This window comes from Akebia trifoliata, chromosome 8 (assembly GCF_017979445.1).
Source record: "Akebia trifoliata isolate Shusen 1 chromosome 8, ASM1797944v1, whole genome shotgun sequence".
Lineage (NCBI taxonomy): Eukaryota > Viridiplantae > Streptophyta > Magnoliopsida > Ranunculales > Lardizabalaceae > Akebia > Akebia trifoliata.
The window spans coordinates 12,075,395-12,100,882 of record NC_141382.1 but is presented as its reverse complement, the minus strand read 5'-3'; the positions used below and the strand labels follow the sequence as shown (position 1 = coordinate 12,100,882).

General features: G+C 37.4%; 1 protein-coding gene across 7 annotated transcripts; it reads left to right on the top strand.

Moving 5' to 3' along the window:
* The first annotated feature begins 435 nt into the window (after positions 1-435).
* Positions 436-25,488, top strand: LOC147396135 (Nucleic acid-binding proteins superfamily). Of its 7 annotated transcripts, none has more exons than XM_086450332.1 (17): positions 715-854; positions 6,655-9,363; positions 9,490-9,552; positions 9,694-9,725; positions 9,830-10,219; positions 10,803-10,989; positions 11,178-11,250; positions 12,117-12,273; positions 12,604-12,713; positions 13,320-13,460; positions 13,537-13,678; positions 13,753-13,896; positions 14,859-15,019; positions 15,939-16,013; positions 16,256-16,394; positions 23,132-23,401; positions 24,971-25,483. In XM_086450332.1, the coding sequence occupies exons 5-17, from the start codon at positions 10,205-10,207 to the stop codon at positions 25,124-25,126; spliced, it is 1,770 nt and encodes a 589-aa protein (XP_086306458.1). In that variant the 5' UTR covers positions 715-854; positions 6,655-9,363; positions 9,490-9,552; positions 9,694-9,725; positions 9,830-10,204; the 3' UTR covers positions 25,127-25,483. The 7 variants fall into 7 exon arrangements, with proteins under 7 accessions (XP_086306460.1, XP_086306455.1, XP_086306458.1 ...); XM_086450333.1 differs by having other exon boundaries at positions 9,799-10,219; XM_086450331.1 differs by having other exon boundaries at positions 6,655-9,552.

Sequence of the window (25,488 nt, the reverse complement as noted above, 5' to 3'; positions counted from 1 at the left end):
AGGTGTAAGAGTAAAAAAAATAAGTAAGATCAAAGCTTAAAATCTTCATTGAGATATTTCTAGATGCAAAGAAGAGGAGAGAGAGAAGAAGAAGAAGAAGAAATGATGCTTAGTATAATGATTTTGTAACTCAACCTAAGAGGGTGACGTGTACCTTGAAGAATGGTAGATTTTTTCCCTTGCGATACACAAATGTACGTCAGTGAATTTTGAGTTACCCTGTCAAGTGAGTTACAAAATCAGCACTCTTATAAGTTGTATGCTTGAAGAGTTGACGTTAACCAACGAAAAAGAACCATCTTAGCTTGGTTCGTTCTCGAGTGAAGACCCACAAACCCGAATTCGAACCGACCGAACCGACCGATATAGGATTAGAATAAAACCACGCGTCCACGCGCAACGTAATTTCAACTCGCTGTTAAACAAGTTTCGCGCCAAATCCTCGCCCATTTCAAAGCATCCCTTCTGCACAGAGTAGAAAGCCTAGGGTTTCAATTAGAACATTGGAGACCAAGGGTTTCGATTGGAACGTTGGAGACCTAGAATTTCGAATTCCAATAAAAAATTCTCCTTCGTTAACAATGACCTCTTCTTCTGATCCAATCCTCATAGACGATAACAATGGTGACATCACCATCGAAGAAGGTGTAGAAGAAGAAGACGCCTTTCTCACATTCGTCGATTATGCGAGATCTCTGTTATCTTTGGAAGAAAAACATGATTCAGATGGGTTCGGAGAATATTCTAATACTATAGGACCTTCTTGGAGCTGGATCGTCTCTCGGATTCTTAAGACATGTTCTGCTTATTCGAGCGGCGTCACTGCAGCAATTCTTCTTTCTGATCTCTCTCAGGTACTATCTCCCTCTATAGATTTCACTAGGGTTTTCAAGTTCGTCATGCTTATTATCTTGCTTGATTTTAGGGTGATTTACCAAAACATGCGCTGAAAATTTACCGAAATTGTACAATGTTCATTTTAAATCCAAAAATCGGTTGTTACAATCCTTAGGCACAGGCTTAAACTTTCCGTTCCATTGACGCCTAGGTGTTTTTGGAGCATTTGTTTGGGTCTTAACATTTGGTATCAGAGCCAACCCCATGTCCAAGGTTTGAGTCATGGGGAGGTGATTACGGAGAAAAGAAAAAGAAAGGGCTCCTTTGTAGTGTGGGATATGGAAGGGGTTCCAAAATAGGGGGGGGGAGGGGGTCGCCATAGTATGGGATATGGAATGGTCTGCCATAGTGGGCCATTGTGATTAGTGTGACTTATGGAAAAAGTGAATGAAGGCCAAGGGGCTGGGGGGCTCGCCATAAAGTGGGCCAACGAGGGTGTTGGCCTTGAAGCGTGGGGGTATGTTACGATCCTTAGGTTAAGGCTTAAACTTTCTGCTCCATTGATGCCTAGGTATTTTTGGAGCATTGGTTTGGGTCTTAACATTTGGTATCACAACAACACTCCTGGAATTAACTAATGGTTAATGCCAAAGATGTGAGTGACATGTTTGATTTAATTGAGCCTCGCCTCGATCAATTGACTAATGATGTGCAAGAAATGAAGGAAACTATGCATTCAATCAAAATCAATTTGGAGCATTTTATTGGAAATAATGTAGTTTCCCTATTTTTTTTATTATTTCTATGTAAGGGCATTTATGTCCATTCATATATTAGTTATAATATAAATATCTGTCAACTTATCATTATAAGACTTGACAATTACTTTTTTACAATTCTTCTTGGTATCAATGTCCTAGAGGACCCATCGTCTCCCCTTCGATATTTTGGATCTTGAAGTCTTGTTTCTTCTCTTTTCTTTTCCTCTCCTCTCCTTTTTTTTTTCATGTTCCCCCTAATCGCATGTTGCGATAGGGATTTTATCAATCATCACATGTTGTGATAATTTTTTTGCGCTGTGTTTCTATCCGACGATAGGGTTTCTGCCTTGCGATAGGTTTTTTTATTTGATTTCTACTCTACGTTAGGGTTTGTGCCTTTGATAAGGCTATTGGTGTACTGTTGGTAACCTAAGATAGGTTTCTGCCCTTGCTGTTGCCTTACGGAAGTGTTGTAGGGTAGTGCGACATTGCTGCTGGATTGTGTGCTGTCTTGCGACAGTAATAGAGTTGTTGCTGGGTATTGCGGCAAGGCTGAATTGCTATTTTCTACCCTACGACAACAAGTGGGTATTGCGGCAAGGTTGTTGCACTGTGTGCTACCTTGCGACAACAACAAAGTTGCTGTTGGAGTTTGCAGCAAGGCTGAACTACTGTTTTCTGTCTTGAGACAACAACAAAGGCACTTCTGGGTATTGTTTGCAACAATAACATGGGTGCTGTTGGGAGTTGCGGCAAGGCTTTTGGGTACTGCGAACTACTGTTGGGGCTATGTACTACCTTGCGACAGCAATTGAGGTGTTGCTGGGTGTTGTGACAAGTCTGAGGTGTTGATATTCTAGTCTAAAAGGCTGCCTTTTACCTCATGATTTATTCCATATTTGATTGAGATTACAAGAGATCTCCCTTCAAGCCAAAGTTATTAATTTCTTATTCGTTGTGAGTGATGACATTGAATCAAGAGATCAAGGATTCCAACATTATTCTTGGGGCAAATTCCTCAGCCCAATATATTACAAGTGCCCTATTAGATGGTAGGAATTTCCAGTCATGATCTCGGCCTGTGAGACTTTATTTGGATAGTAGAGGTAAATTTGGATGGCTTTTGGACACATAAGCCACCCCTCACTGATCCTAAAATTGAACAATGAGAGATTAACAATTGCACTATTTTTGGATGATTATTTAATTCCATGAAGCAACGCATCTATACTACGTTTATGTATCATGAGACTGTCTCATCTTTGTGGTCAACTCTTCTTTATTTGAGACATTTTGACCATTGATGGTGATGAGCGTTATCGTTGTATAGTTCCTTTTTAAATTCAGGCCCCTGGTATTTTTTCTACTCTAGCTACGGATTAAATGGCTCTAGCAGCTACTTCAGGTTTTTTTTACTCTCATGCCCAGGGATCTTAGAGTCGTGGCTGTGGTCGTGGTAAAGAGAGTGGTCTTGCAATCATTATGTGAAGACTTGCCAGGAGAAGGCACAATGTTTTCAGCTCTATCCCCATTTGTTGCAATCTTTTGTCACTCTTTTGGGGCCTTCTGCTCCCAGTGTTGCCACTGTGGAATCATCACTAGTTCCCTATCGATCTTCTTGCTTCCTTTGACACTATTGATTTGCAACAACTTTAGACCTAGATTGCCACTATCGTACGGGATCAGATCAATGCTAATACTCGTTCATCTTCGACTATGGCCTCAGTTACCACATCTCCAAGTACATCATTTGCATTTCATGTCACTCAATCTGGTTTTGTTCCCTTGACATGGGTAATTGATTATGGTGCCTCTGATCACATGATCAGTGAGTCTAACCATTTTACTTCTACTTTCCTGCTACTCATATGGAGGTGCGCCTTGTTGATGGGTTTCTTACCCTATCCACAACAAGGGTATCATTCCTTTATCCTTAGGTTTTTCCCTTAATTCTGTGCTTCATGTTCCTTACCTATTTCTTAAACTTTTGTCTGTGAGTAATATTATCAAATTTCTAAATTACTCAGCCATTTTTTTTACTACTCAGTATATTTTCCAAGACTTGACTTCAAGGAAGATTTTTGGTAAGGGATATGAGAAGGATAGGCTGTACTTGTTTGGATCTCAGCCTACTGCTGCTCCAGCTTCTACTTTTTGGGATCCATACCTTTTCTTTTTAGTTTTTAGATTTTTGTTGTTCTCACTTAGGACATGTTAATTTTTAGCATTTATGTTATTAATTTCGTACTTTAAAAAATTCTTATAGTGGATATAAATTTCAATGCTCTGTGTGTGAACTTTTTAAACACATGTACTTCATATATGCCTCGTATGCATTGGTTTAATACAATGTTTGATTTAGTTTACTCTGATGTGTGGGGGTTTTCCCCTGTTACTGTTTTTACTAGTCATCGATATTACGTTACATTTATAAATGACTATTTTCGTTGTATTTGGGTTTATCTAATGTGTTCTCGGTCTGAGGTGTTTTTTATTTTTGTTAATTTTCTTAAAATGATTCAGATTTAGTACAACATCACTATTAAATCTCTCAGGTCTGATAATGATAGGGAATATATTTCTAATGAGATTCATTCTCATCTTCATGAGCATTGTATGTTCCACCAGTTGACTTGTCATTACACTCTTGAGTAGAACGGGGTGGCGGAACGCAAGAATCACCACTTGAAAAATATTGTCCATTGCCTTCTTCAGGGAATGCATGTTTCCAAGTTATATTGGAATACCGTAGTCCTCACTGTGGTTTTCCTTCTTAACTATGTTCCGAGTCGAACTTTAGAGGGCTAGGTTCCTCTTCATGTTCTTTACCCTGATAACACCTTTTTCCCCATTACAACCAAAGTCTTTGGGTGCACTTGCTTTGTTCAGGATAGGACCGTTCATCGTACGAAATTAGATGACAATGTCATTCGGTGTGTTTTCTTGGGTTACTCCTCTATATCAAAGGGGTATTAGTGCTATGATTCCGTTTCTCATCGTTACATATATTTTCTTGATGTTACTTTTTTTGAAATTTTTTCCTATTTTTGTGCCACATCTGCTTTGTAGGATCTTTTTCCTTTACAGGATCCCTATCTTAGAATGCTGCCTCCATCTTTGCTAACGTTTAAGGTTTACTCTCGTCGCCTTCACCCCTCTTACCAACCTCCTCTTTGGACTCATGTATATACTCTTTTACATCTACCCTTATCCTTTTTGTATCTGACTCTCACTTGCCTATTGCACTCCGCAAAGATAAACGAGAGTGTGTTACTGATTGTCCTATTGCCCAGTTTGTTTCCTATCAGAGATTCTTTTCTTTTTATTAGACTTACCTTGCTGGCACTGAATTTATTTGAGTTTCTCGGTCTGTATTAGAGACTTTGTGAGATCTTTAGTGGACTGGAATCATGACTGTCGAGATAAATACTTTGCAGAAGAATCACACTTGGGAACTTGTTTTCCTTCCCTCAGTGGAGCGGGCAATTGGTTGTAAATGAGTTTTCACTGTTAAATATCTTGCGGATGGCACAGTTGATTGATACAAAGCACGCCTAGTTGCTAAGGGATTTACATAGAATCTTGAAAAGGATTTTGGTGCTATATTTGTCCCTGTGGCTAAACTTTCCATTGTTTGCCTCTTTATCTCTTTTAATTGCATGTCATTCGTGGTCTCTTCACCAACCTGATGTGAAGAATGTCTTTCTGAATGGTGATCTGATTGAGATTATCTATATGGATCCCCTTCATGGGTTTCGTATTCAAGGGGAGTATTTTAGGAAGGTATGCCGCGTTCTCAAATCTCTGTATGACTTGAAATAGTCTCCACGAGCTTGGTTTTGATGTTTTTCTGAGGTCATTTTATCTATGGAGTTTTCTAGACGCCATTCAAATCATACTAATTTTATTCGTCGAGGATTGGATAGTCGTCGCATCATTATTTTGATTTATGTGGATGATATTATTCTAACTGGAGATAATGCCTAATGGATTGACAGGGTAAAAATGATATTGGGTCGTGCTTTTGAGGTTAAGGACTTGGGTCTCCTAAAGTATTTCTTGGGGATAGAAGTGGCTCATTCTCATCGTGTTATTTCGTTATCTCAAAATAAATACACATTAGATCTTTTTTAGGACTCTGGTATGTTTGGTTGTTGTCTTACTTTTTCTCCTATGGATCAAAATCATTGCTTTCATGCCGAATTTGGTGATATATTATCTAATCTTACTTCTTATCAGAGATTCGTAGGCCGTCTAATTTATCTGACTAACACTAGGTCAGATTTGACTTTTGCGGCTAGTGTGATTAGTAAGTTTATGCATGCTCCGTGCTCTTGACGCCATTTATCGTATTCTTCATTACTTAAAGTCGTGTCTTGATCTTTGACTGTTCTACTCGTCCACTGCTCAATCTCATTTGTCTTATTTTACTGATGTTGATTTTGCTGGTTCTATTACAAACATGAGATCTACCTTTGATTTATGTACTTTCCATGGTGGTAACCTGATCTCGTGAAAAAGTAATAGAGTGTGATTTCCCGTTCTTCTGTTGAAGCTGAATATCGTGCTATGGCTTTTGACATATGTGAGTTTATTTGGCTTCGATCTTTTTTGACAGAGTTGAGATTCTTGTCTCTGGTTCTACCACATTGTTTTATGATAAAAAGTTTGCTATCATGCTTGCTTTTGGTTCAGTTCTTCACGAAAGAACCAAGCATATAAAGGTTGATGTTTACTTTCTTAGGGAGAAAGATCGATCTGATGCTATTCAGGAAATATTTGTATATTCTTTAGATTAGTTTGTCGACATGCTTACAAAGTCTGTTTGTCATTCTATCATTAACTCTTATTTTGTCAAGCTATGTTTAGTTGATATATTTGTCTCTATTTGAGGGGGGGTATTGGAAATATTGTAATTTCTATATTTTTCTATTATTTCTATGTAAGGGCATTTACGTCTATTCACACATTAATTAATATAAATATTTGTCAAGTTCTCATTATGAGACTTTGACATTTACTCTTTTACAATTCTTCTCGTTTGACTGTCTATCAGCCACCTGTTCAAGAAACACCATGTAATCCTTTTGTTGCAAACCAAAGACGAGGAAACCAACAACGTGGTGCAGTTGTTTAAGGCTGCCTTCTTCGACTTGACTTTCCAAAGTTTGATGGCGATGATCCTGAAAGTTGAATCTTTCGGGCTAAACAATAGCAAGAGTTGAATCATTTAATTGATGATGAAATGGTTCCTCTTGCTTCGATACATCTAATTGGAGATGCTATTGCTTGGTATCGATGGATGAATTGTACCATAGGAATGATGACTTGGCCCCAACTCACGTGAGCCATTTGTTCTCGATTTGGACCTCATGATCTCGTTGGGCTTGGTGGTGCATTGTCCAAACTCAAACAAGTCAGCACAGTTCGTGAGTTTCAATCTTGATTTGAGAAGCTTGCTAATTGAGTCAACAACTTGCCCAAGTCCTTTTTGATTAGTTGTTTTGTTTCGGGTTTGTGTGATGATATACGGGTTGGCATCCAATTACTACGACCTGCCACCTTAACCGAGGCTTTCGAATTGGCAATTTACCAAGAAGAATCAGTTACAATAGTGCAAGATTTTCCGACACACGGACCACCCAATAAGCATCCAACTACTCGGCCTACCACTGGATATATTTCGAACACTACAACGATGTCCTCATCAATTCGTATGCTTACACCTGCCGAATAAGAAGAGCGTCGTAGGAAGGGCTTATGTTTTAACTATGACAAGTTATTTAAACCTGGACACCGCTGCAAGCACCCCCAACTTTTACTTCTTGAAAGTGGTTAGACACAATAAGAGGAGGAAGCCGAAAGAAATGATGAAACCCCGGAACTTGAAATTTCTCTTCATGCCGTTACAGGTACAAATCAGCCCCGTACCATGCGCCCTACTGGCTACCTAAAAAGGCGTTTGGTTCAGTTTTGATTGATTCGAGTTCAACACAATTTTTTGCATCCTTCCTTGGCCTGTCAATGTGGCTGCCCAGTACAAAAATCAGAACCAATTCAAGTCATCATTGCCAATGGAGGAACTCTTTTCAGTTATGGTCTGTGTACAACATATCTCTACCTTCAAGGGTATAACTTCATGTCTGATTGGCTGCGTTCTCTCAAAGTTATTACATGAGAATTTGCAATGTTAATCATTGTCTTTTGTTATTAACAAGCATGAGTATACATTGATCGGCAATGGTTCCTCTATTGAATCCATCACTAACTGAGGGAAATTCCATTGATTATTGCTTCAAGCCAATCATGGGTTTGTTTTGCCAAATTTTGGAAAAGATCACCATTCGATGAATCCATCCTACCACAAGTCATCTTCGACATTCTCAACAACTTTTCTGACATTTTTAATGAACCCAAAGGGCTGCCTCCTACACGTGCACATGATCATCAAATACCATTAATTCTAGGGAGCTCACCAACCAACGTTTGGCCTTATCAGTATTCCCATTTTCAAAAGGCTGAATTGAGAAAATAATCATGGAGATGGTGGATGCTGGGTTGATCCGTTCAAGCGTAAGTCCATACTCTTCTCCGGTTTTGTTGATTCGCAAAAAGGATGGATCTTGGCCTATGTTTATAGATTATCAGCCTCTTAACACTATTACAATCAAAGACCGTTATCCCATTCCGGTGATTGGTGAGCTTCTTGATGAATTGCATGGAGCTACTATTTTTTCTAAGCTTGATCTCTGTTCTGGTTACATTCAAATCCATCTCCATGAACCAGATATTCCAAAGACCATGTTTCGGACAAATGATGGGCACTATAAGTTTCTAGTTATGCCCTTTGGCCTCTCAAATGCACCAGCCACCTTCCAAAGTCTCATGAATGAGATTTTTTGCCCTTATTTAAGGAGGTTTGTACTTGTTTTTTTATATTTTATGATATACTTGTTTATAGTCTTTCCATGCATGAGCACGTTAAACATCTTGGGTTTTGCAATGTCTACGACATCATCAGTTACATGTTAAAAAATCCAAATGTGTTTTGCTGTCACTTTTATTGATTACTTGGGTCATGTTATTTCTAAAGATGGCGTGCAAGTTGACCTAGGAAAAATTAAATCCATTCTTCAGTGGCCAAAACCTATGTCTATGTCTCTCAAAGCTTTACGGGGCTTCCTTGGCCTTATGGGGTACTATAGCAAATTTGTAAGGGTTTATGGTAAACTTTCTGATCCCTGACTAACATGCTCAAGAAAGACACTTTTTCTTGGTCTCATGACGCCGAAGTTGCATTTGAACATTTAAAGCATGCTATGACATCTACACCGGTGTTAGCTTTACCTGATTTCAACAAAGACTTTGTTCTTGAATGTGATGCATCTGGAAGTGGCATTGGGGCTGTGTCCTAATGCAAGAGGGACGTCCAATTGCTTTTTTGAGCAAAGCTTTGTCTGAAAAACATTGCGCCCTATCTATTTATGATAAAGAAATGCTGGCTATTGTTTTGGCCATCAAAAAATGGATGGCATATTTATTGGGCAGGCATTTTAAGATACTGATAATCGAAGTCTTAAATATTTTTTGGAGCAACGTGTTTCCACTTTCGAACAGCACAAATGGGTAACAAAGCCACTTGGATATGATTATGAAATCATTTATCGTAAGGGAACCAAGAATACAATAGCCGATGTTCTCTCTCGACAAATAGATGCCGCACAACTCGTTGCCATTTCCTTGCCCATTTTTTCTGCAATTCAAGGTATTAGTGTTGATTGCTACAAGGACCCAACTACGCTTGCCATCATCAATTGACTTCATCATTGTTCTTCACTGGAATCTAATTATACTCTTGCTAATGGTATTCTTCGCTATCGTGGACGCATAGCGATTGCACCTTCTTCTCCATGGCGTTTTAAAATTTTAATGGAGCTCCATGCTTCTTCTATTGGTGAGCATTCTGGTTTCTTACGAACTTACAAGAAAATTGCTTGCAATTTTTATTGGAAAGGCCTCAAATGTGCAATTAAACAATTCGTAGCCAAATGTGATATTTGTCAACAAAATAAAGCAGAATTAATTTCTCCAACAGGTCTGCTCCAACCTTTGCCTATTCCGGATCAGGTATGGGTTGTTGTTTCAATGGATTTCATTGATGGATAGCCTCCTTTTCGAAAAACCTTGATTATGGTTGTAGTTGATCGTCTTTCTAAGTATGCTCACTTCAGCCCACTCTCACACCCCTACTCGGCTTCATTAGTGACTGAAATCTTCATTCAAGATGTCGTTAAACTCCATGGTATGCCACGCACTATTGTGAGTGATTGTGACCCTATTTTTACTAGCCAATTTTGGGAAGCTTTATTTGAGATGCAAGGCACTCAACTTTGTTGAATTTCCGCTTACCATCCACAATCCGACGGGCAAACAGAGGTGGCTAACCACTGTCTTGAAGTTTATTTGCGTTGTTTTGCTGGTTTTTTAACCCTCTTCATGGACTAAATGGCTTCCGTGGGCGAAGTGGTGGTATAATACATCCTATCATGCTTCCATTAAGATGACTCCTTTTGAAGCTGTTTACAGTCGTCCTCCACCACGTATTGATGCCTATTTATCGGGTACTACTGCTGTCCATTCGGTTGATTTGGCACTTTGTGATCGTGACTCCATCTTGTGGTTACTTAAAAAGAAATTTGTAAACAGCCCAAGCGCATATGAAATTTATGCGGATCAAAAGTGAACAGAGTGCTATTTTAAAGTTGATGATTGGGTTTTCCTACACCTAGATATTTTTGGAGCATTAGTTTGGTCTTAACATTGGTCATTTACCATTTTCGGAATTAAATAAAGTAGGGAAAAAATTCACTGTTTTTATAAAACAGAACCTTTTTTAACTGTTTTATTGAAATTAAAACGAGGAAAGTATTTAATGTTTTATAGAATAGGTAATTTTTTTTTCCACTTTAACAAAAATATTTTAATTCCTAAACGGTAATTTATAATTTTCTGAATTAAAATGAATAGTATACTATTTTTAGAAATTTTCAATTTTTGTCCACCTTTTTGGGAATTTCCTTTGATTTTTTGTGCATTTTGTGTTGAGTCCCTTGATTTGGTGCTCTGTTGCTACTGATTCTCACTCTTGATTTGGTGCCGAAGATTGGAAACTGAGCTACATAGCTTGATTGATTTCATGGGCAGGCTTGGTATGAACAATATAGGTTTAGGGTTTCAAAAAGAAGGCCAGAGTGCATTACTCAGTTGAAAGAGAAACACAGAAGAATGAGACTTCCGAACACCGTCACAATCGCCTCAATATATGAGAAGAACTTTCTATCCATAAATAGCATTTTGGAAGCTGTTGTGGTGGATGTGTACATGCTTCCAGGTGAGGGATGCCTTCAAAATTTTAACATGTATTTATTTTTTAATTATTTCTCGAGTATTTTAGATTCAAGTTTAACCTACTTCTTCAAACCAACCATTGAAATCCATTCATCCCCAAAATTATAACATTTAACACGGTCAATTAATGTTTGTAATTCACTCTTGTGCATTATATCTTTTTTTTTCCAGGTACGAACATTTGGATGCTCAGTTTGGGAGATTTTTGGAGCTCTAGCACAATCGATCTTTATCTCCACCATAGGTAGTTACACTTTTTTTAAGATGGGTAAAGAGAATTTATTGAAGAAAAACAGCATAAAAGCAAGCTGGTCAAGAATTTATCCAGAGAGCCTCCATTGATGAGAGCTACAAGGAGGAAAAGAAGAAAACACGATAAATAAGTCATTTGTACCATTAAAACTCCTCTCCAGAAACCGAATACCACCTAAAAAAATAAAAATAAAAATAAAAATAAACCGGTGGGTTATGCTGTCTAATTGTTCATTCTATAACCACAAAAGCTTTTCTTTGTTTTCTAGTTTGACTGACCCTTCAGTCAACTCCTTCCGAGAATTCACCAGAGAAATCCTCATTTGTACATTTTGTACACTTCAGTGTAAATTGAGCATATTTAGGTTTTTAACTGGGTTTGATGCTAGACTGCAAATTATGCGTTAGTGAGGAAAAATGTTTGTTGGTGAAGAAAAATAAATCCCACTGAAATGTTTCTATTGAGAGAGGCACTGTTGCATAAGGTCTATTGGATGAATCTGCCCTTTTTAAATTATAGAAGCACCCATCTCGCAATGCGCTTCACAGATAAACAGCAATTATATGGAATTTCTTCTCACACCCTTCCCCCCATTGCGTTTCCAGTTAATTACTTGTCAATTATCCTAAACCCCTTTTGCTCGTTGGATATCACATTTAACACTACTATTGCTGTTATAGAGGTCAAACCTATTATTAATATCAAAGTTATAATTGTTATTAATAACACTACTACTACTACTAATTATTATTATTTAGTTTGTTGGAAGTGTTCAAAATCTTTAACTCTTGAAGCTGTTGAGTATGTTTAGATATTTTATAATGCTGCTGTGATTGATGATGCGCTTATCATGTCAGATACTACGACTTGGTTGATCCTGAATCTCCTGAAAATGGGATTCTGAAGAAAGGAAGGGAGATACTTATCACAGGATGCTGTCTTCGGACTGCCACTGGAAGCTCTGGGTGTCAACGGCTTTTGCCAACAGAATATATTGTGACACTGTTGGATGAGGTAAACAATAATTTTTATGATGTTGTTTTCTTTCACTCGTATTAGCTTCAGCTGCATTTCATGATTCTATGTTGGTATTCAAAGTGATTTATGAATGAAAATGTTAATAACGTTTATCATTTATTGGTGTATCATCAATTGAATCTGGTTGGAACTTTTGGATCTGGAGTCAACTTCGTTCTGGATTGCCTTTGAGATCAACAAAGTTGTTCTCTCCAAAGATATTAACACTAGAGTTGTGAGATGTTAGGCTTCTTGTTTTTTTGAAAGGATTGTATTGGAGAATCCTCTTTTTGTTGTTATGATCACAATTCCTTTTATTTCCTGCAGAACCAAGATGAAGATGCAATGCTGCTAGGAGCTCAGTTTTGTTCAGATTCTTTCTCTTCTATCTCACTTGACGCAGTTAAGGATGGGATTTCATATTCTTTTTATGCTAGGTAAGATGTATTAACGTGCATGAGCTTCAACCTTTTGCTAAGTTGCTTCTATAACATGGTCCACTGAATTAATGTGCATGAGCTTCTCTTTGAGACGATGCCTGCATATTTTAGATCCTAAGAGCAACTCCAAGGGGAATATCCAAAATGAATATCCATAGTGGATAGCCATGTGCTTATGGATAACCATTATGGATATTCAAGCAATATGCACTCCAACCATGTTATTCAAAATGGTTATCCATAAATATTTTTTTAATTCAACCCAAAATGGGGATGGAGATGGACAGTGCATTCTAGACCCTAAAAATCCAAAATGACTCCAAAATAGCAGTTCGGAGATGGAATCTTTTGGAGCCAAAAAATGGAGAATTCAAACTTGCTCCATTTTGGCAATTGAAAACTCCATTCTCCAAAATGGAGAAGGATTTGGCGAGTGGGTTCTCCAAAATGGCAGTTGAAAGGGGATGGAAACTGGGATGGAGTATGCATTGGGAGTTGCTCTAACAACCTTCTTTTGGTGGCAATGTATGAATATTTCTCTAGAATGACTGATATGCTCAACTATCCTTTGCCCTTTTTGTGCTTCTTGTTTCTCATTTGTAGGATTGAATCAATTGGGTTACTAGAAAACCAAGGGAAGTCTGGTAGTTCACAGCGGAAGCAAATCACTCTTGTTGATAATGATGGTGTTAAGTTAAAGTTTCTCTTGTGGGGTGAGCAGGTCGTCCTAGCCAATCTTTTCAGGTTAACCCTTGTGCCAGATTTGCACCATCAGTACTTTCCAATGAATCTCTGATTGCCTTAAATTTTTTTTTTTCAGTATTGGAAGTATGCTTGCACTAGATAGACCTTTTATTGCAAATGCTATAGTAAGCAATATTGAAAGCTGTGAGGAACTCTGTCTTGAATATGGTTCTGCTACACAGTTATATTTCGTTCCGTTCGTTCAACAAGAGGAACAGGTAACTTACTGAATGGCAGTGTTATTGAAAGCCTTGCCTTATCTGATTAAAGCATCAATTCATATGTTACTCAGATATGTGTAGCATCCACACAAAACCGGTGTCAAGGATCGAGGCTGCTGAATGCGCAAAGTCAAAGCCAAGGTCTCAAAGTTTCTCAAGTGACACTACCGTGTGACTCTCAGGGCGCTATTGACTTCAGTAATTATCCTTTTCGAGTAAGTAAAACATCATATAGGCTTCCTAATTCTATGAGATATTTTCATTTATTTCTGTTTGTAAGACTCTTTTCTTTCTTAGTTCTCCTACGACTCTCTTTTCTTGCTAGGTTTGTGCCCAAGTCTTCGCAGATGCACTGCATGTTCTTGAAACTAAGGGTCTTCATTCTTGGGTTACAATCATTCACTCTAATGTCCTGATGTTATCAGGCCTTCTTAAGCACCATGGCTAAAGATTTAGCATTGCCATTTGTGTAGTAAAAATGTATGTGTGATTCTTTTTGCATGAAATGATATCCTGGTCTAGTTTTAGTTGATTTTATTTTATCCCTTGATTCCTGTCCTTGGATATCCATACCCTTTGCATTTTGTGCCTTTGATATGTTAGCAAGTTCCTTTTATCTTGTTAGCATTTTATTTTTTTAGTTCATGTTAACCAACCAACTACTCCAAAAGACTGGGGAGAACTATGAATAGAAGAGGGTCACAGGGCTTAACTGGGGTATGAAACACCCGAGAGAAAATATACACTCAACACTTCCCCGTACCCATAAGGGTGGAAAGAATCGAACCTATGACCAATACAAACCTAGCACTCTGATACTATGTTAACCAGCCAACTACTCCAAAAGACCGATCTATTGGAGAGGGGGAGAACTATGTATATAAGAGGCTCGCGGGGCTTAACTGGGGTATGACAAACTCAAGAGAATCTAACAGTTCAAGAAGAAAAGGAATGCATTGTAGGAATTTATTTCTGTGCTCACATCCAATTTGTATACATCAAGCATTCCCAAATTCTGATCTATTTCTTATATTTTTTTTGCAGTGGGTTGGTTTTTTTTTTTTTTGGGTCCTCAGAGCCCTTTGTCATATATTTTTCTGTGTTTTGGAATTGTTATATATTGGTGGCTACTATTTAAATTTGTTTTTTGTTTTCTTACATTGTCAAAGTGTTGCAGTCATATGTGGTGGATCTTCGTGACAAGATGACTAGCATCAGCCTTTATGGTATTGTTACAGATGTATTTCGGGAAAGGAATACTACAGAAACTGTTTTTGTTTTGAGAATCGAAGATATAACTGGAGCAGTTGTGGCAAAGCTACATTTTGTCAAATCTTGGTAATGATAAACATCATTTCCAAGATATTTTGGTGCTTTTTTGTTTGATCTGTTTTGCACCTTCTGTTTATGCTAATAATTGAGATTTAAAATGATTGTCTCAGCCTATATTTTGTTTTTTTTATATATAGGAAATGGGTAGCATGCAGTGGAAACTTATGCAAAAATTGTTATCCTATTCATTTTCAATCAACCCCTATTTTTTCCACCAGAAAACCCGCTGAACACCATGTTCTTCTCCCAGTTCATTGAAGCTTTTTTTGTCTCAACCATGGTTTTAAATCTTGTCTGAGACCGAGATGACTCACCCAATTCATCTTGGTATTGTCCATGAATGGGACAGAGACATGGAGCCTCACATCTGCAGAATCTTGCGAGATAAACGAGATGACTCGGATGATATTTTGAAAATCTCATCCAAGTCAGTAAAACTCATCCGGCTCAACTGGGATTTTGTATATTTTAATGAAAATAATTAATTTTTTAGAATTTAAACATTTACTATCTACATAGAATATGATTTTATAATAAAAAATCTCCAAATCTACCTTACAAATTATAATCATTTTCATATATATGAATAAATAATTATAAACCGAGTTAAATGGTTTATCTCATCTGAGACGAGTTGACTAGTCTGAGGTCTTGTCCATGGACAGGAAGAGACGTTAAATTGAGATTTGAAACCACAGTTTCAACTCTCAACAGCTCATGCCAAATTTTTTTGGCATATGAGTCTCATTTCATGAAACTACGAATTATTTAACAATCAAGAAAGAAAGAAAGTCTTACGCTGCTATTATTTCATGTAATATCTTACTGTATTTCTAATATGATTCCTTTTCTAGCTATGAACATTATTTGCTCTTGCAGATAGTATAAGATGAAAACTTTTGTTTTTTTGTTTTTGGTTTCTCAGGTCATTGGGAAGATTGAGCCTTGGTCACACAATATTTATATCTGGTTTGACATGCTCCACGACTTCACAAAAGCTGTGAGTAATTCAAACACCTATTCGTTACATTCTTACTATATAGTATATAACGTGGCACGGCAGGATGGAAGATTACTGGTTCCACTCCCTCAAATTGTCGCACTTGGTTTTACTTAGTGCAACAAGATGATGTTTTCCCCCCAAGATTTTTGGTTTGTGGTCAATTTCAGCCACTCATTAATGATGTCTATTGTGTTCCACTGGATTAACTCATCATATGGTTGGATAATTATGCTTTACAGGCTTGAAGTTTCTTGGTTTGAGAATGATGTTGGAGCTTCATTGGTTAATCTAAGTTGCTTGCCAGCATTGCTTAACTCATCTTGTCTCCATAAGTTATCAAACCTTTCCGATCTCTCCAACCAGTCTACTTTCACACATGTATGTTTTTCATATAAATTTATTTTAGTTTTCGAACCTAACTTTAAATTTTTTTCCTTTGGATATCCTATTGTGTTGTTCCTGATATATGGTACTACTAGAGTTTGCTCGTGCCGTGGGATTAAGGTGTGAAAGAGATAATAAGTTGGAGGTATATTGGAAAAGGGGGGAGAAGAGGAAAAACAATGAAGTGGAGGGGTAGTATTTAAAAAGGAGGAGAAGAGGAAAAACAATAAAGTTGGAGGGGTATTATTGGATAATGGGAGAAGTGGAAAGACAATGTCTTAAGTTAATGGGTATTATTGGAAAGAGGGTAGAAGAGAAAAGATAATAAAGTTAAGGTTATTCTTGAAAAGGGGAGGAAAACAAGAGAAAATAATGGTACAAATCTTCCTCGAGATACTTGCTTTATGAGATATAAATCTTGAGACAAAAGAGTGGGACCCCCCATTGTGTTTTATTAGATAGATTAGAGTTCACCCGTGCCTATGGCACGGGCATCCTCTCTTGGGTTAAGGGGATAAAAACGAAAAAAGTAAAATTGGAGGGATATTATAATAAAAAGTTTGAGATTAAAAGGGTAAAAGAGGAAATATACTAGAGTTAGGGGAGGTCAAGAATAAATGAAATAAAGTGGGTCCCAAGAAATTCTAGCTTGATGGTATTGAAAATAATATAGTTATTTTAGTTCTAATTGTTTAGTTATAGATTTTATTTTCATATTTCTTATTATAAGGGCTTTTTAGTCTTTTTGACTCTTTGATTATTATAAATTCCTGTCAAGATCTCTAATTGAGACTTGAAGATTTCTATTCGATTATTCTTCTTGGTATCAGAACCGTAAAGATCCATCGACAGCTTACCTTGGGCTTATTTCCCTCTACGATTTTGGCTCCTTGAAGCATCCTCATCTTACTTTTCTCCTCCAATCTTTTTGATTGATCTTGGAACTCCACAAACCTAGCGGCAGGATTGTTTGAGGACTTCCCCTCCGGGGGTTTTTTCTTTTATTATTAGTTTTGGCCTGACTTGTCCCAATCGCATGCTACAATAAGGTTGGTCTGTGAAAAGCCTGCACTGTAGGTTGTGATTCATGCTGCCTATTGATTTGGAGTCTTTGCTGCTAGGCTGCGATGAGTTTTTCTGACTCCATGTTTAGGGCTGGCTGTTGTGGGGCTGCTTTAGGGCTATTAGCCTCCTGATTAGGGCAGTGTGAGATCACTGTGTGTTGTGGCTGCTTTAGGGCTGTTAGCCTTTTGATTAGGGCAGTGTGCTGTGCGATAGGTGTGGGTGTCTTGCGATGGTGCTGGTGCTGTTTTGTGCTGCTGTTTCGCAAGTGCAACTTCTTGTGATAGAGCTTAGGGCTGGCTGGTGTGGCTGCCCCCCCTGCTTTTTTTGTTTGCTTCCTTTGTTTTCTGGTTCATCTAGGCTGCGATTTGGACTGGCAGCACTGCTGTAAGTTGCTGCCCCACAACAAAGTTTGGCTGGGTTGTGTGATAGAGTTTCACCCCCCCTTTTTTGTTATTGTTTGAGGTTGTCCTTTGTTCTTTGATGATCACGAGACCTCCCTTCAAACCAAAGCAATGACTTCGGAACAAGCCATTACGACTTCCGCCACAATTCTTGGGTCTAATTCTTTAGCCCAACCTATTACCACTGCTCTTCCCGATGGTCAGAACTTTCAGTCACAGTCTCGATTTGTGCTATTTTATCTTGATAGTAGAGGAAAATCTAGATGACTTTCTGGCATAGTTACTAAGCCACCCCTTACTGATCTCAAATTTGAATCATGAGAGATTGACAACTGCACCATCCTCGGGTGGCTATTCAACTCCATGGAGTAGCGCATCTATACCATGTTCATGTACCATGAGACTGTCTCTTCTTTGTGGTCAGCACTTACTCAGACATATGCACATGCCAGGAATGACGCGAGGATTTATGAACTCTATCGAGACATTGCATAGGCTATTCAAGGGACTCAAAGTGTAGTTGATTATTTTGGATTTTTGCAATCGCGTTGGGAGGAACTTTCTCATTATGAGTCTATGGTTGAACTATCTTTAGAAGCAGCCAATATGTGCTTAAGAGGATTACTCGACATCAAACTTACCAATTTCTTATGGGTCTACGTCTTGAGTTTGAGGCACTTCGGATATAGATCCTCAACACCACCCCTTTACTTTCTCTATTTGAGATATTTGCGACCATTGATAGTGATGAGTGTCATCATCGTATTGTTCCTTCTTGGACTCCGGTCCCTAGGATTTTTTTTCCTCTAACTACAGATTAGATTGCCTTAGCTACCATCGAGTTTTCCTGACTATCGTACCCCGGGATTTGGGAGTCGTGATAGTGGTGGCCATGGTAGTGGTAAAGGGAGTGGCTTTACTTACAGTCATTATGAGAAGACTAGCCATGAGATGGCCCGCTGCTTTCAACCCTATCCTCATCTGATACCACGATCTCTTTCCATTCTATCTTTGGGACAATCTACTCTTTGTGCTGCTATAGTGGAGTTGTCATCCATTCCTATTATTGGTCCTCCTTCACTTGGCATTATTGATTTGCAACAGCTATAAACTCAGATTGCTACTATTGTCTTAGATCAGATTCATGCTCATACTCACTCATCTTCAATTGTGGCTTCAGTTACTACGCCTCTAGGTACATCCTCTGCTTTCCATGTCACTCAGTCTGGCTCTACTCGTCTGACATGGGTTATTAAGTCTGGTGCCTTTGATCACATAACGGATGAATCTAGCCATTTTATTTCTTTTATTTTTTCCACCACCCATAGGGAGGTTCGTTTTGTTGATGGATTTCTTACATTTATCCACAACAAAGGTACCATCCCTTTATCCTTCGAGATTTTCCTAGATTCTATACATCATGTCCCTCACCTATCTTTTAATCTTTTGTCTGTGAGTAGTATTACTAAGTCTCTAAATTGCTTAGATACATTTTTTTTCTACTCAATGTATTTTTCAGAACCTAATTTGAAGAGGATTTTTTGGCAAGAGATATGAGAGGGATGGGCTATACTTGTTTATATCTCAGCCTAATGCTATTTCAACTTTTGTGCTTCCCTGCTCTGGAAGTCACTTTTTCCTCTCAGTGTCTTCTTCGAGGAATGCATGTTCCTAAGAAATTTTAGAATATGGCAGTCCTCATTGCGGTTTTTCTTATTAGTCACGTCTTGAGTCGTATCTTAGAGGGACAAGTGCCTCTTCATGTCCTTCAACCTGATAGCATACTTTTCCTCATTACATCTCGAGTCTTTGGGTGCACGTGCTTTATTCAGGATAGAACTCCTAATTACACAAAATTGGATGATAAAGTTATTCGGTGCATTTTCTTAGGTTACTCCTCTATATCAAAAGGGTAACAGTGTTATGATCAAATTTCTCACCGTGTTATACACTCTTTTGATGTTACTTTTTTTTAAAATGTCCCATACTTTAGTACCACATCTACTTTGTAGGACTCTTCTATTTTGCAAGATCTATCTCCTATAGTGCTGCCTTCTCTAGTTTTTTCTCCATCTTTGTCAACGCTTAAAGTCTATACTCGTTGGCCTCACCCTCTTCCACTTTTGCCAATTTCCTGCTTTGGATTCAGGTATATCTTTTCCTACCTCTACACATATACCAGTCCTTATCCCTTCAATTTTTGACTTTTGCTTGTCTATTGCCATTTGCAAAGGTAATCAGGGGTGTGTGATTAATCATCCTATTGCCAGTTTGTTTCCTATGGGTCTTTCTTCCTCTTATCAGGCCTACCTTGCAGCAACTGATTCTATTTGCAGTTTATGCCAAAGGTTTTGCGAGACCTTTACTAGACTAGAGCTATGACTACTGAGATGGATGCTTTGTGGAAAAATAATACTTGGGAGCTTGATACCCTTCCATTTGTCAAATATCTTGTCGATGGGATTGTTGATCGGTATAAGGTACACTTTATTGCTAAGGGGTATACACAGATTCCTATAAAAGATTTTGGTACCACGTTTGCTCCGATTGCCAAACTTTTCATAGTTCGACTTCTTATCTCTTTAGTTGCATGTCACTCCTAGTCACTTCATCAACTCGATGTGAAAAACGCCTTTCTGAATGGTGATTTGACTGGGGTTATTTATATGGACCTCCCTCTTGGGTTTCGTCTTTAAGTAGAGTATTCTAGGAAGGTATGTCACCTTCTTAAATTTCTATATGGCCTGAAACAGTCCCTGCGAGCTTGGTTTCAATTTTTTTTTGAGGTTATTTTATCAATGGAATTTTCTAGAAACCACTTAGATCATACTTGTTTTATTCGTCGAAGAGTGGATGGTCGTTGTACCATTGTTTGGGTTTATGTGGATGATATTCTTGTGAATGGTGATGATGTACAATGGATTGATAGAGTTAAGATATTATTAGGTCGTGCTTTTGAGGTTAAGGATTTGGGTCCACTCAAGTACTTCTTGGGGATAGAAGTGGCCTGCTCTCGCTGTGGTATTTTGCTATCTTAGTGTAAATACACATTGGATCTTCTTCAGGATACTGAGATGTTTGGTTGTCGTCCTGCTTCGTCCCCTATGGATCATAATCACCATCTTCAGGTTGAGTTTGGTGATCTTTTATCGTATCCTTCTTATCAGAGATTTGTAGGTTGTCTGATTTATCTGATTAACACTAGATTGGATTTGTCCTTTGCGGTTAGTATGGTCGGTTAGTTCATGCATACTTCGTGTATTTCTCATCTTAATGTCGTTTATCGTATTCTTTGCTACTTGAAGTCGCGTCCTGGTCTTGGGTTTTTCTACTCTTTCACTGGTCAGCCATATTTGTCTTATTTTATAGATGTTGATTCTCATATAGATAGGAGATTTACCTCTGGTTTGTGTACTTTTTATGGTAATAATATTATCTCGTGGAAAAGTAAGAAACAAAATGTGGTTTCTTGTCTTCTACTGAAACTACATATTGTGCTATGGTCCTTGACACATGTGAGCTAATTTGGTTTCGATCTTTGCTAATGGAGTTGAGATTTTTTATTTCTGGTTCTTTTACTTTGTTTTGTGACAACAAGTTTGCTATCATGCTTACTTTTGATTTTATCCTTTATAAAAGAACTAAGCATATTGAGGTTGATGTTCACTTTTTCAAGGAGAAAGTTCGGTCTAGTGATCTTTAGATAGTCTTCGTCTCTTCTTCAGATCAGCTTGCCGACATGCTTACGAGGTCTGTCGGTTTTTCTATCACGAATTCTCACTTTGTCAAGTTGGGTTTAGATGATATATTTTCCCCAACTTGACTTGAGGGGGAGTATTGAAAATAATATAGTTATTTTAGTCATAATTGTTTAGTTATAGATTTTATTTTCATATTTCTTATTGTAAGGGTTTTTTAGTCTTTTTGACTCTTTGATTATTATAAATTCCTGTCAAGATCTTTAATTGAGACTTGACGATTTCTATTCCATTATTCTTCTAATGGAAGGGGTATTATTAAAAAAAATTAAGATTAAAGGGGAAAGAAATGAAAAACAATAAAATAGATTAAAGGGCTAAAAGATAAATTATAATAAAGTTAGAGGAGGGGACATCCTCTTTTGGGTAAAAAAGTGAAAAAAAATAAAGTTGGAGGGGTATTATTAAAAAAAATTGAGATTAAAGGGGAAAGAAATGAAAAATAATAAAGTAGATTAAAGGGCTAAAAGATAAAATATAATAAAGTTAGAAGAGGGGACATCCTCTTTTTGGTTAAGGGGGTAAAAGTGAAAAAAATAAAGTTGGAGGGGTATTATTAAAAAAATTGAGATTAAAGGGGTAAAAGTTGAAAATAATTAAGTGGATTAAATGGGTAGAAGAGAAAATATAGTAAAATTAGAGAAGGTGACGAATAAAAGAAATAAAGTGGGTCCCATGAAACTATAGCTTGATGGGAGGTTTAAGCCACAAACTATTATAAAAAAATTTGAGATTAAAGGGGGTAAAAGATGAAAAACAATAAAGTGGATTAAAGGGGTAAAAGAGAAAAGGGCAGATGAAGAATAAATGAAATAAAGTGGGTCTTAATAAACTATAGCTTGATGAAAGGAGTATTATTAAAAAAATTGAGATTAAGAGATGAAAAACAATAAAGTGGATTAAAGGGGTAAAATAGAAAATATAGTAAAGTTAAAGGGGGCCATCCTTTTTCGGGTTAAGGGGGTAAAAGTGGAAAAAAATAGAGTTGGCGGGGTGTTATTAAAATAATTGAGATTAAAAGAGTAAAAGATGAAAAATAATAAAGTGGATTAAAGGGGTAGAAGAGAAAATATAGCAAAATTAGAAGAGGTGAAGAATAAAGGAAATAAAGTGGTTCCCATGACACTATAGCTTGATGGGGGGTTTAACCCGCAAGATGATTGGACGTTTGTGTCACATACAACTGCTCCAACTCAATTGTGTTTTATTTTATAGATTTTTTGCTTCTGATTCTTGTTGGGCTAAAAAGACATTTTAGTTATTTTGGTATAAGTTTTGCGCTTCACCAAGTAGACATTGATTTTAATCAGACCAATACTACCCCGATTCTCCACAATGGGCACGTAAATACATCAATTGAAAGTGTAAATGCCGTTTCCATGCCACATAGAATCATTTCCTTGGTTATGTAGCTAAAATAGCATCAAACTTGATATATTGCTTCCTCCATACTAATTCCAAAATATCCAACACAATCTTACTACTTTCTTTTTAAACAATTTTACAGGTATGTATTGTTCAGCTTGATCACATTGAACATAATTGTGTAAATTCACGATTTTCACATGCCCTTTGTGGCCATTTTGTGAATGAGAGACCTGACGGGCTTGTAGAATGCAATTTCTGCCATTGTACTTGTGTTGGTGAAGTTGTGTGTACCTTCCATTTGAAAATAACCATTGCGGATGAGAGTATGAAGGTTTTGGCATGGTGCACTGGTCAAACTGCCGCAGAGTTGCTACAAATTTCTCCAGATGAATTCTATGAGCTGTCAGAGGTAATAATTATATTTAACTGCAATAGCAGTTTTCTTTTCCCACCACTAAACCATGGAGTGAAATCTTAGCACTCATGTAGGTGGAACTATTCTTTTAAAAGGCCTTTTGAGGCTTATTCCCCTAGGCGAAACTTCCTCTTTTTTGGCTAGGCAAGTGAGATTAGTGGACGGCAATTATCAGTGAAGGAAGGTTTTGAACCCAGGTCGCGATATCAACATATGTTACCTTATTCGTGGGTTCACTTAGTTCGTGGTTCGCCACTTGAGAATGAACCTGGTTCGTAGGGGTAGACAGAGATGAGGGCATTTGAAGGTTGAAGTGATGAGTAGGGTGAAAAAGAGATTGAAGATGGCAGATTTTTGGAAGAAACAATCAAGTTTTTTTTTTAATTTTTATTTACTGGTTGAAGATGAGGGTATTAGGTCATTGTCAATCAATTTATTAATGAAGACCAAGGTCAAAGGGACATGCTATAAATTTAAAAATTTAGAGGGATATCTAAATATTATCAACATCTAGAGGGTGTAAAAAAACTAAAGCAAAATCAGGAAATTCGTTTGGTTCACTGCAATTCATGAACCTATAACAAATTGTACTGCATATTGGTTTGTGGTTCAGTACCTCAACAATGAATTGGGTAACCCTGATATCAACACTCACAAACTCAACCTACTTAGGAAGCTGGCACCTTCTGGAGGCGAAACTTCCTCCAAAAGCCCTAAGACTTGGTAAAAGAGGGAAATTAGCTTGTGAGGGGCATACACCTTTTGCACTCACGAGCTTTAGGAAAAGCACAAAATCGGTGTCATATGTCATATGTCATACATTTTACTTCTTTTCTAGGGCGTCTTGTATACACTCTTCACTATTTGGTGACTTCAACTGAAAGAAAAAAAAAAAGGGAAATTAGGGAATAAGTTATACGTATCTTGTGAAATGGGGATTTAGCTTGTTATAGGACTACTTCTGAAGTGAAATACAAACTAGGAACAATATCTTAGCTTTTTTCCATAGAAGCTTAAAAAGTATAAAGCCAAAACAGCTGTTGAAAGGTTCAAAGAGCTATGGTAAGTGTAAAAGGAATTTATAGGATTGATTCTTTCTTGTAATAAAGTGCCATACCAAATCACTGGTGTATAGTAAATCACAACATTTAGATCGGTTAATGCAGATGAATGATACATAATTTGCTTGTCGATCATGTCTTCCTTTAAGAATGCTTTAATTTCTCAGAGTTTACTGATGATGCCATGAGAAAATAATTAAATGTTTGAAGAATTTATTTTATATTCAATAGGAGGAATTATTTATACCATCTATCACAGGAACTTTGCTTGATAGAGAATTTTGATTTGAAATTTCTTAAAAAAATGGGAGCTAAACTGCAGATATACGACTTAAACAAATGTCACCGAAAACTCGTGTTAGGTGTAGTTACTAAAGAATATCTCACTTAAATGTAACTTAAAACATCATTGTATTTGCTTGTATGCTACCAACATGATTTGTGGAATTTTGAGAAGATTCATGTTGTTGGTACAATTCAAATATGCTTTATTTAATTTCAGGAGGAACAAGCAATGTATCTTTATACACTCGAGAATGAAAGGTTTATGGCTGCAATCGTGAATTGCAAGAAGCAGGGTTACGGAGATGTTGATGGTCTGAACAAAGAAAGTGATCCGCTTACATGGGAGATAGCTCATGCTCTGAAGTGTGAATGAGGTGATGTATGGAAGACTCATTTTGAATCATACTCTTCATAAAAATAAATGAATTCATTTGACATTAAAATTGTTGTAGACTAAAAGTTAATATTGGCTCATAATGAGGATTAGTGGACTGAAATTCATTCAGAATCGAATCGTCTGTTGCCAACCCTGGGTGTAGGCTGAGTTGAATCCTAATTGAAGTGAGTCAAGCCGCGCCTAGACACATATCACCATATGTTGATGAGTTCAATGCTGATTAAAGACGTTCTGACCGGGTTAAGCCTTTTTTGCTGTCCCAGACATCCCCCAAGATTTTGGAGACTATTCTTTGAACAAGCCCCATTTGCTTCCAAACAAATGACATGTTCTCTGAC